General features: G+C 47.5%; 1 protein-coding gene across 1 annotated transcript in view; it reads left to right on the forward strand.

Moving 5' to 3' along the window:
- Positions 1–12114, forward strand: part of CD81 (CD81 molecule) — a 92775-nt gene that overhangs the window by 60224 nt on the left and 20437 nt on the right. Inside the window, exon 3 of the mRNA XM_090032503.1 lies at positions 9738–9835. Within this exon, the coding sequence (XP_089888629.1) occupies positions 9738–9835 (98 nt within the window). The remainder of the gene's footprint in view (positions 1–9737; positions 9836–12114) is intronic.

Here is a 12114-nt window from a genome sequence, read left to right on the forward strand (position 1 = left end):
GGCTGACTCAGTCTCTCGTCGTCATCATCATTTTTCCCCCAGGGAAGGTACAGAACTAAAATGAGTCGGTCCCCTTCCTTGGGAAAGGCAGTTCCTTCCAGATCAGGCTGCATTGCTCTAGGCAAAGGAAATGGTCTGACTGTATGACACCTAGTCTGGAGAGCTAGACCAACCCTTTTCCCCTGGAGGGCCTTCAACAGCTTGAATGGATTCGGCATGGGAAAGTATGTGAGAGCCTGAGTGACTCCTGTTTGACATTTCTTCTAGCTGGTGGATGCTGCTAACTTGGTGAGCGCGAAGCATTCAATGCACAAGAGCCCATTGTCTGATTAAACATTTTGTTTGTTTATTTTTAAATAAACTCCAGAGAAGAGTCCCACTCTGTTTGCCTCCAGTAGCCTCCAGTGCTCTGGCCCTCCGTGACAAAGGGAGACTTTCTCTATAAAGGCCACTTGTTCCTGCCTTAGGAGAAAAGTGGCTCGGTTACCAAAAGGCCTTTCAGGCTTTTGTTGCTTTCGGAGCGCAAGCCAGTTATCACAGTCCTTTCTGTCCCTTGTCTGTCCATTTCCACTTTTCTTGATGAACAACTTCCCTCCCCTGGATTTCAGACAGGAAGCTCCATACAGGCTGTGTGATGAGTTGTACTGAAAATCCAGCTAGTCTGAAGCCTGTTATTTCCCTTGCTGTTGTGAATTGATAGGGTGGGGTTGCATTCAGATTCCTTTTAAGTGACTGAAATCCAGTTCAGGTTTTTCTCTCCCCAGGGAATAGACCCAGAGTGCATTACAAGTGGACTCTGGAGTCCTACTCGTGTTCTCGCTCTCCCTATTTTGAGACAATGATTGATATGCTATAAGGAGCCCCGTAATCACTTGGCCTTAGCTATCCTTATCTGAGAGAGCTGTGGAGAAAGCAACTCTTTACATGTACCCCCATTCATCAGCAAGACAAGGGCCTCAAAACCTACTCTGGGGTTGCTTCCTCCCTTGTTCAGTGATAGACGCCCAGGAGTTTGGTATCTGACCTGGCCACCTTTATCTTCATGAGAACATGAGAAAGAGGTGGACTGTGGGGCCTTTTCTTTTTTGTACTCCTCAAAAAAAGGGGAAAATAACTTTTCCTCCTACTTCCGCTTTTGCATTTTTTGTGAGGAACATATTGCATTGGATTGTGATTTAAAGCAAGCCATAAATCTCTCTCTCTCCTGCCCCCACAAAGCAGGTGTGGGTAGAACTTTTATCCCTTGTGTTCATATGCAACAATATCATCTTTTCTCTCTCCTATCCTGATCTGATGGCAGGTTGCTGTGTTTAATCGCTCCTAAGGTTTCCTTTCCCCTCCACCCCTGAAGCTTGAGGAAATATCTTAAACTTGCCTCTGTATGTGGGACCCTAGAACAGGTAGTGTCTGGAATAGGTAGTGTCTCTCTTCTTTACTGTCTTCTGGGCTGCACTGGTCTCTTCGGGTTTACATTATTCTTTTTGCCTCCTGGTTTCCACACTGCAAGCCTCTTCGCCATTGTTTTCTTCTCATGCTGTACAACAGGACTGTCTGGCTGATGGCCTGGGCCTACAAAGGGCCAGCACAGAGTCCATGAACAGTTAACGTATGGCATGCGGGCCCTGGTGGCTGCCTCGCCTGCTGTCGCATGGCTGGGGTGGGACAGGGGTGCTGCGCACATCCTGCACAGCTCGCGTCCCTGTGTCACAGGGCAGGGAGCTGCATGCTAGGACTGGAAGGCAGTGTGCTACTAGTACAGCCAAGAAAATCTGGGGGTCTGTTGCCCCCACAGCATACACTTGCATGGTGTAGAGCACCCAGTCGTGCCAGAGTTCGATAGCCATCGGCAGAAGATTTCCCTGACTGCTCATTCAGTCTTTACGTGTAGAGCGTAGCCTTGAACCTGGCTCTTGGGGTAACAGCTTATTGGGGACTGTGACTCTCACTACAGGTACCAGTGGATAGAGAGGTGGACAGGACTTCCTTTTCCCTGGCTGCTACTACCCAGTTGGCTGGCCAGCAACAGCTGACCAACTGCTTTCCCTGTTTAAGGGCAGGGAGAGAAATAAGAATTGCGCCAGGCAAACTGAGAGCTCTCCCTGGTTTTCGATTGTGCTTCTGCAAGTTGCTCCTCTCCTGATCCACCCTGCTCTTGGACTTTTCTTGCCAACCCTGACCTTGGCATAAGCTTTGTGACACCAGTTCTAAAGCTATGGCCTTCTGGCACAATAACACTGATCTCTAGTAGGCCCTCAGGCCTGGCTGCCCATATCTTGATGCCTAACAGAGTCACCTTTCATATTTAATTGAAGAAATAAAGAAGTGAATCCTGGGGGCTATGCACCTCTGTTGTGTCCTTGGCATGTCCAAGGCTCATTTGCACCAGGTCTAGAAGCGCACACTGAAGGTAGAGATTCAAGGCACCCACAAATTAGCACTCTTTGAGTTCATTCACTACTGCATTTCTGGGATTGTTGTATGCGAACAAGATCAGGTGTGTGTGGGACATGCTTGGAGCATCCCATCCCAGGTGTGCTGAGGCCACATGCCTGTGATGTTCCCAGTCCTCATTAGCTGGACTACCTGCAACTTTATATGCTACACCTGGATTTGCTTCTGGACCAGACACTGTTTATGATGAGTCTGGCCTTTCTGGGCCAGGTGTGCTGGGAAGCAGTAGCTGAAGGTTGTGAACCTTCATGACTCCGCAGACTTGGGTTCAAGCTCTGGTCTGAACTTGTGCCAAAGGCTGCTTCCAGTTGACCCAGCTGTAAATGGGTACCTAATCTTTCAGGCTGGAGCATCATGTGACTGAGTTGCCAGCCACATCATCCCTCTGTACCACTAGCTATAGGAATTGCTGTATCTTAACCACACTAGCCCAAATGGACTATTAAATGAGGGAAAAACCATGACTTTACTGCTGCTGCTAGAATCACCTCATGCTGCTTTATATCCACAGCCCATGGAGTACCATGCAGCCTTATTTCCCTCTCTTGTCTACTGAGATGATGATAGGAGACTTGTAACTTAATAGAGGGCCAGCTGTTGTGTCTTGAAGAAATTCCTTTTGTTAAGACCTCCCCAGCTGTGTTCCCAAAGGAAGTAAAATGACACCTCCAAAGGACAGAACAAAATGCATGACCTGGGACAATCTGACACTGAGTCTGAAGCAGTTTTCTGGTGTTCAGTGTATTTTTTTTCTTTTTTGAAATATTAAATTGGTTATCTGCTCTAAATAAAAATCTAACCTACCACTCATTGAAATAGCAGCTACACAATTTCTGAAAGCCTTCACCAGTCTGTGTCTTTGAGGAATTTGGCAGGCAGCCCAAAGATGGTCTTCATTTGAAAGGAGGTGCTAACACCTTCCTGTATCTCTTTGCCTTCTCCCAAACCACTGCTTCTCTCTCTCTTCCTGGCCTCCTGCCAATTTGCTTTTGCTTTTTGCTTAAACTAGCATTTATGATCTTATACAGATTGACTTGCAGCAGTTGAGGTGATACCTGAATTGAAGCAAAGCAACAGGTTCACAAAGCTGTCACCTGGTTCCTCCTTTCCAGTTTACAACCGTCACTATTGTCCTCTCGGCAGCCCTTCCGGGGTGAGCTCTTGACCCTTTTTGACTTCTCAAGGAGTTGACTGTTTATAAACACTGTTTTTCATTTTTCTCTCTGGAGGTCAAGCAGGGCCCAGCAGACTGACTGGTTGAGAGAGAGACAAGTTTTAATAGGTGGTGTAGACATCCATCCTGACGGCCTTGTTCCCCTCTAAGAAATCCTGTGTGCATAGAGCCAGAGGGATATAGGGCTACTTGGGTCATCGGGAAAGGCAATAGCATAGGTGCTGTGCCTTATCATATCTATGAACCCCAGTCACGGAGCAGGACTTTCTGTGCTATGTGCTGAACAAAAAGACAACATCTCTGTCAAGGAATTTATAAACCCCATCCTCAACCCTCCAGGTTGGCAGTGATGGTTCCCAAAACACTGAGTTCCTGTGGTGTAACTGAGTCCGTGATGAATGTAAGCTGCAGGAAGATGGGGGAGGTGCATTTAGCGAAATAGTTTCCTCCTACAGTTAAGTTTGCCTTTCTGTAAAGTTATCAGCCGGCTACTGCAAGGAAGTCATTCACCAGCTGCAAATCCTGTTGGATCATTCCTGGTCCATGCTGCTTCCCTGTGACTCTTACTGCCTTTTTCCTTTGCAGCTGGCTTCCTCCTCCTAGATATAGCAACAGCTGTGGCTTAAGTGCATGGTTACAGTTGAAATGATAATTTCTCATTATTAAACGATTTCAAGCTTTGAAGGCTCTCCTGTAGTACTGCTTCTACTAGATTGTAATAAGTAATCATATTTGTGTTGGTGAACGCTGTATTGCCTGATTACTGCTGGGTTTTGTTGTTGGTCTAAACTTTATTTGGTTTTAGGAGTACAGGTGTTTCTTAAAAATATAAAAATGTATGAAGTGCCATACTGGGTCAGACCAATGGTCCATCAAGCCCAGTACCTTGTCTCCAACAGTAGCAGAAGTAGATGCCTTAGGGAGAGCACATGAACACGGTGTATCTAGAGCAGTTGGTTTTCAACCTTTTTTTAACTCAAGGCAACCCTGGAGAGACTCGAGAATGCCTTGATAAACTCAAGTCACCCCTTGGAAAAGGTCAACTCTTTATTTTTGCTCTTTGTTTGACTATAGAAAAATAATGGAGTAGTTTTTTCTGTTGTGAAGAACTCTGAGAGACCACGGCTGTAGATTTTTATTTGACATCTCTGGGTTGATCTTGTGAATGATGTTTGCAGACATAACAGTGCTAACATTACATGGCAGTGTGACACCCTTGAAAAGATCCTGAGGCATCCCAGGATGCCATGGCACCCTGGCTAAGAATCACTGGAGTAGTGATCCATCAGCCACCCTCCCTGCCCCACATTCCCAAACCTACACAGCCCATTGAAGTTGGGTTATGCCCCCTTTTCCCTGTAGGGCCAGGTAACACCCCACCCTCTGTATCTAGATCAAGGCCAGGCCACACCATCTTCTCCCCCACCAGCGGGGCGAGTTTGGGACTGGGCTATATCCCCTACCCTTCCATGGGGCTGGGCCATGCCTGTAGTGCTGTGAGCTATGCCCTCTTTCCAGTGTGGAGCTAAGCCATGCCCCCTTCCCCTAAAGGGTTGGTTTGGGACCAGGCTGCCCTCTGCCCCCCTCTGCATGGCTGAACGATACCCACTGTGCCTGCTGCAGGTGCCGGATTGGGACACCCTGGGGAGAGCCACCCCCCGAGTAGATGGGGCACTGTCCATCCAGCCCAAAGGGAGGAAAGGTGGACTACTGATCTAGTCCACTTTTCAACCTGGCTGTGCTATCTACCCCAGCAATCTCCTGTGGTAATGAGTTCCACAAAGTGAAATGAATTGGCTATCCCTTGTGCTTGGCTTACACTTAGGGATACAGTTTACAAAAATAAAGTCTTACTCTTGTATAGTGTTGGGGAGGGGGTGTTTGGGGGTGGGGTAGGTGTGCATGTGTTTGGGAAGCTACCCATGCACTAGATCCCAGGGAGCAAGTTGTGGGGGGAGTTGGGGCAGTTCATGCAGTGGTGCGGTGCAGTGCAGATGCAATCCATCCCCCCCCCCATCCCATCTGCCCTGCATCTGTCCCCCATAGCACTCGGCATGGGGCTGAGCCCCACTGCTCCCATCCATAGCAGCCCACGCTATGGATGGGAGCACTCACCAATAGCCCCAGCCCAAGCTAGCGTGCACAGCTTCCCAGTGGAGCTGTTCTTGCTAATGCTGCAGTTGACCCATTGCTGCTCGGCTCCCACTACCTCCAGTGACTCCTCTTCCTCCTGCTGCCCCTGTTGCACTGCTCTAGGCAGCAGGTAGCATGGAGATGTGGGCTGGGCACCACAAGCCCAGCCAAGTGGGGCAGGTTGGGGGGAGCAGGGAGCCACAGCTGGGTGGCTTCTGCCTTAACGTGCAGGGCTCCTGCTTCCAACCATTCAGCCACCCATAAATGGATGCTCATCACACCAGGTGGGTGGAGTGAGTGAAAGGTGGCTGGGAGCTGGAACTGGAGTGGGAGTAAGTGGGAGTGCAGCACGGGCTGCCCTGGGCATGAGTGGGGAGGGCTCAGCCCCATTCTGAGTGCTGAGGGGGCAGCAGAGGGCTGGATACAACTGATCATCAGGCCGTATTTTGCCACATCTGGTGTAGACTATAATAGGTCTTAAGTTGTTTAATGCCAGTATAGAATAGTATTTGCTTCACTAAAGTTTGGGTAAGAGAAGAAGAGATGAAGGAAATTATCAGACGGGAGGAAGTCACAAAGTGTGAACCACTTCAGAAATGTTAAGGGAAGTGACATGGGGGGAAAAAAAGGTTAAATGTCTCACTAGGTCATTTAGTGGTTAGGTGAGGCTAATTTGACATGAGAGAGCTTAGAGATACGAACTAGGCATAAAATATTAATTAGTGCAGTAGATTCCACTTTATAGAATTGCTGGTTAATAGAATCAGCTGCTTATTTGAATCAATATGGGAAAGCCAAAACTATTTGCATATTGCAAGTAAAAATTGCTCCTATTGGAATCACGATTTTTGGTTTTTGGAATTGTTTTACCGAGAAACCTGGGGATTTTGCAGCTTCCTGAGGAGCTCTCTGCAGGCTGGTAGAGTTCCAGCCTGCAGGGGAGCGGGAGGAGGGCGGTTAGGCAGAGGGCGCTGTGTGTGTAGGTGTTATGGCCAGCCCATATGCATTTCCTGGGGCCGTGCTTATGGCTCCAGGCAGTCTGGAGAGCAGCTCCCACAGGTAAATGGGGGGCAGGGGTTGAGCCCCCATAGGGAGGGAGGGAGTGGGATGGGGCCATGGGTGCAGTAACTTTGAGGGGCATGACCCAGTGCCACTGCCCACACCTACCACGACTCTGTGCATGGGTCTGGGGGGTGCGGGTCCCCCCCTTCCCCTCCGGGAGTGCACTCTGCACCGGGGAGCTGACCCCACCCCCCATGCCCAAGCCTGCAGCGGGCAGCAGCAGCAGGTGTGGAGCCAGGCTCCACTCCACTGCAGCAACTGCTGCCTCCTGCTGGGGGAAGGGGGCTGTGGACCCAGGTCCATAGCCCTGGCAGCTGGGGTCCCCCTCTGGCAGGGATCAGGGGCCAGGAGGCTGTGGGTGGGAGGTGAGGTGCACCAGTAGGGCTGGAGGGGCTGTGGGGGGGTGAATATCTGTGTTCTTAGAAAAAAGGGGGGGGTCTCCTTTTAATGGAATCAGCTGGTTAATAGAATCAAATCATCATTCCCCAAAGTGATTCCAATAAAAGTAATCCACTGTAGCACCTGTTAGGAATGCTCTTATTTTTTTCTCCCTTATATAGTAAAAATCTGGATTCACCTAAGAATATTTGCTCTTCTGCCTTGAAGTTACAGTTCTTGCTGCCTAGCCTATTTGTAGACAAACTAAAATAAGAACTCTTAAAACGTGGGTGAAAAGTCCCTTTCCCTAACAAGCTGGCTCCCTACTAGAGGCTATTTAAAACTTTAGTACTTAGAAACGTTAGGATTAATTTGCTTTCAGATATCAATAAAATTGTCATGCATTTAAATAACTGTGCGCTTTATGAGTATTTAATCAGCTGCTTGATATACTGTCTGGTCATTTGTATCTTTCCTCTGTTTCATTATTACATTTGTTATCAAAATGTATCTACATTTATGTTTACGAGTAAATTTTGGATTGTACATTTGAATTTGAAATTTTGAATGGGAATTTGAAATTTTGAAAATGTAACATTGTGAATTTTGGTAAAACTAGCTCCTCGGCCATTTCTTGGTCTCAGACTATACCTAAAAGTCAACAAGTGCTTGACAGTGCTACATTAGTTTGAGAAGTTAAAGTTGTCTGGAAGCTTTTTAGGGTATTTTCCTGACTTCTGATTGCTCTTGATTTTTTTTTTTTCCAAAGGTTTACTTCATTTGAAGCACTTGATTCCAGTGGCTTCTTCTGGGCACATTTCTTTGTCTTCAGTTTCAGTAAAATCTACAAAACTAAGCCCAGTTTCAAGTTACTAGCTTCAAATGTTTTTTTGACATGTTCTTTATGGAGATGCATATATTTTTTCCACAATAAAATGATCAAGTAGATTCAGATTTTGAGGGTCACCACACACTAGAGGCTGGATGATGACCAGAAACATAGCAAGATGTCTGCTACACCCGGAGCAGCAGCAACCTCCAGTTGCCACTGCTAACACAATTTGTGCAGATGAAAAAACGGCAGTTGTTTTGTTTTTTTTTCCTGTGCCTTCACCTCTATCACCACAAGTCAGGGGCAGCTGCCATGGTTGCCCCACCTTAGTTACACCACTGCTACCCACATTGACAAAAACTAAACATTTACCCATGCAGGTAACATCTTATTCTTAAAGGGAGGACTAATAGGAGTGGCTTGAAATGGAAATTTAAACTCAGACTCAGTTTTTATTATGTGTAGGCAATTCCAGTATTCTTGCAAGTAAGGTATTGATAAAAGTGAAGAGAGCCAGATGTGAGAGAGTAGGGGTGCAGCGATAGAGATTTTTGGGGGGGCTGATACTGATAGCTGATTTTTAAGGAGGCATATTGGCCGATACCGATTCAATTTCTGATATACAGCCTGGCAGCTTGAAGAGCAGTGTCCAACTGGTAAGTCTGTTGTGGTGGAAGGGAAGGGGTGTGGAGGGGGTGCAGATTGAAGCCCTTGTGGTGAGGGAGGGAGTGGGGCTGGGGCAGGGGCTTCCCAGCGAGGGCACGGAGCATCACAGGATGAAGCCCCAGGGGGCGCAGGGAGTGGGGGTGGCTGGGAGACCATCACGCAGGGCGGGATGGGATGCTGCTGCAGGCTCAGGCTAGGGCAGCACCAGGCTTTCCAGTGGGGGGGCTTTGCTCGGGGCAGGTGGCAGCAGCTCTGGGAAGGGAGGCTGTGGGGGGGCTGCAGCCAGCCCAAAATTCACTATAGCCTCCCCAACCCCCCATCCCAGCACTGCCGTCCACCCCAAACGCAGCCCAGCGCAGTCCAGCCCCTCACTGGGAAGAGTCCAGTACAGTCTTGGCCCCAACTTACAGCGGCAGCCCGCCCTGCCTGAAACAGATCTGGGGCACATGCCCTCTTGGGGTGTGCACAGAGGCAGGAGCCACCTTCTTCCCGTGCTCCCCAGACAAACCGTGGCTCCATCCCTCTGCCCTGCCCTATCTAGGCAGTGCCTCCCCCTGCCCCAGCCCCACTCTCTTCCTCACCGTGGGGGCCTCGATCTGCTCCCCCACCATGCCTCTTCCCTTCTTCTTCCCCTTCCACCACAACAGACTTACCAGCTGGAAGCAACTCTCAAGCTGCCGAGCTGTGCTCCTCACTGCCTATGTGCTGCACTGCAGCTGCATGCATGTATGAGTCATTTATCAGCCACAGCAGGCAAAAAAAAGCCAATTTCTCATACCGTCAATTTTCTTTATATCAGTGCCAATCCAATATCAGACCGATGTATCGATGCACCTCTAGTAGAGAGAGCACTACATCTCTGTTTAGGATAGCACAGACTGGAATTATGTTGTCTCCTACCTTTGCCATGCATAAGTCACAGATATCCAAACCCAGGAATTAATTCTCACTAAAAGCCATGCTGTCTGGTCAAGGGCTAGAATATTTCAGCTGTGAGTTCTTTATTAACATGCTTGCCCTGTCTGTGTGTCTCCCTTTCAGGGATTTACATCCTGATTGCTGTTGGTGCAGTGATGATGTTTGTGGGGTTCCTGGGATGCTATGGCGCTATTCAAGAGTCGCAGTGCCTTCTGGGAACGGTAAGAGACAAACTTTGAACACCATGTGACACCAGGCAGATCTTCCCAAGGCTCAACCAAGTTAGAGTCATTGAAAGCTGGACTGAATGGTGCTCAGGGAAGTGCCATATAGAGGAAGACTGCTGTACTGGTATGTGGATATAACAAGTGAAAGCTCTCATTTTCTGTGAAGATGATGGGAATTTAACCCTTTGAGTACTGCCTCAAAGGGTATAGAACTCATTTTGTTATCTGAGCACAAGTATATTCTCCCTGAATACCTCTTACCTGACTCCCTAGCCTTTTGGAACAGACATTCCCTGTGACTTTTGGCAGCAGAGTCTTTCTTACACTCCAGTTGCCCTTGGAGCTTGTACTGGGCAGTTCTGCACTAGCAACCAGAAAGCTGAGGCTGCTGGTACATGCCAGCAAGCCACTGTTGTAATCTCTGGCCTGAAGAAAGGAGCAGGAGCCAGCAGTGGAATAGGAGGATGGAGGTAGCAGGCTTCATGGATATTCATTCCCCATCCATTTTAGAATGAGTTGTCTGACTGCATTTGTTTCTCCCAATCAAAGTAGCCTCCAGAATGCTGGAAATTGGTCTCCACTTGACATATGACTATGGATAATGCAGCTTGCTTAAGAGTGACCTAGCTGTGACCTAACTCAAGGCAGGAAAAGTAGCAGTAGACCTTCCAGCAGTACTGTAGTGCAGATGTTGGGTAAATGCTGGGAAATCCTTTTATTCAAATACAACAGGTATTGTTGGCTTGAGCCCAGGACTCAGATTCTTGGCAGGTTTTATTCTTCACATTTGAACATGCTGCACAGGGAGCTCCAGGCCCATAAAGTGTTCTTGTCTCCACTCATCTTTCCCTCTGACCTTCCTCTTCCTGTCTGTCAGCTATGGAAACACAGTAAGGATTTAGTGTCTAAACCTTGCCTAAGTGTTTTAGATGCATTGGAAGCCATTACCACTTCTTTCTTTTATACTTACTCCCTTATGCATCTACCAAAGGGGGGAAGGTTCATAGTAGAGTCCTAGTGAAAAAAAAAATTGGAGATCTCTTAAGAGATTGACATGAGCAAATCTTAATACTTGGAGAGGAAATTTTATTTTGAATCACTTCCCAAAAAAAAAAAAAAAAATTAGGTGTCCAGCTTCCTGTATCTGCAAATAGACTATTCCCTAATCTATTCAGCCCATTCTTTTGGCACTTCTGCAATCTAGATCTGCAATGCCGTTAGAAAATGAAAAATAAGAGAGGAAAGCAGGAACTACCTCAAATTTCTTTGAACTTCCAAGTCTCAGTCTACATGCCGTCCAGTGCTGTAATGGACTCTAGTTGGAGAATTTCCAATGCTTAAGTGTGTCTCTGGATTTCCTGAAGTACTCCACAGTGCACTTTGAGATGTATGGGGGACATTCTTTGTATTCTGGAATGAAACTAGTTCTACTTTGAACCCACCCCCAGGTACTATCTCTTAATTTGTGCATGTCCTCAAAAAAGCACAGGGAAGGCCTCCATTTAGCAGGAACAGGGCAGCCCCAGTGGCTTAAAAATGAGTTCCATCCTTGAATGCAGTAGGCTAGACTTCAGTCTCTTAGGCCAAAGGAGAGGTATTTTATGACAATCTACAAGCAAGGAATTAAAAATGAAAGGGTAGTAGTTTTAGGGTAGACCTATTTAAATAAGGATTCCCACCTTTATTGACTTGCTTACTTCCCACTCAACCCTTACAAGAAGCCTATTTCAAATGTATTCCAGTGGTCTGTGCTTTCAGCTCCTTACCTCCATTAAAAAGGCAGTATTGTGTCTGACTTACCACTTACACAGTTGGTAGTCCATAATTCATAAGAGCACAGCATAAACATAAAAATGTTGGACTAGAAGGGGCCTCATGCATCAAGTGCAATTTTCTGTGTTCACAGGTAGTCTCTAACTCAAGTAATCCCCAGAGCATCACTTCAAACCCATGCCTTCTGCTCTCCTCCTGCAAAGAGGAATGGCTAGGGACAGCTGGCTTGGGCACTTCGTTATAGCTGAAATCCTGGGGCTCCTATACACATTGAGGGAGGTTGTTTTGACGCTCTGTAATTACAGCGCGTTGGTGCAGACTCCAATCAAGTCTGCTGAAGAGTGGTAATTACTGCACTCCAGCAGCTTTGTGCAAAGCATTCTGAGTTACAGCGTTACCCCAAACCAAACAGAAGTTCACTGTTGGTTCCAGGAAAAGGGGAATCTAGCTGGGGCCTGGAAGCCTACAGCCAGATTCCCATAGCAATTGCCAGGCTGTCT

This window comes from Crocodylus siamensis, chromosome 2 (assembly GCF_052110815.1).
Source record: "Crocodylus siamensis isolate JL-2025a chromosome 2, ASM5211081v1, whole genome shotgun sequence".
Classification (NCBI taxonomy): Eukaryota; Metazoa; Chordata; order Crocodylia; family Crocodylidae; genus Crocodylus; species Crocodylus siamensis.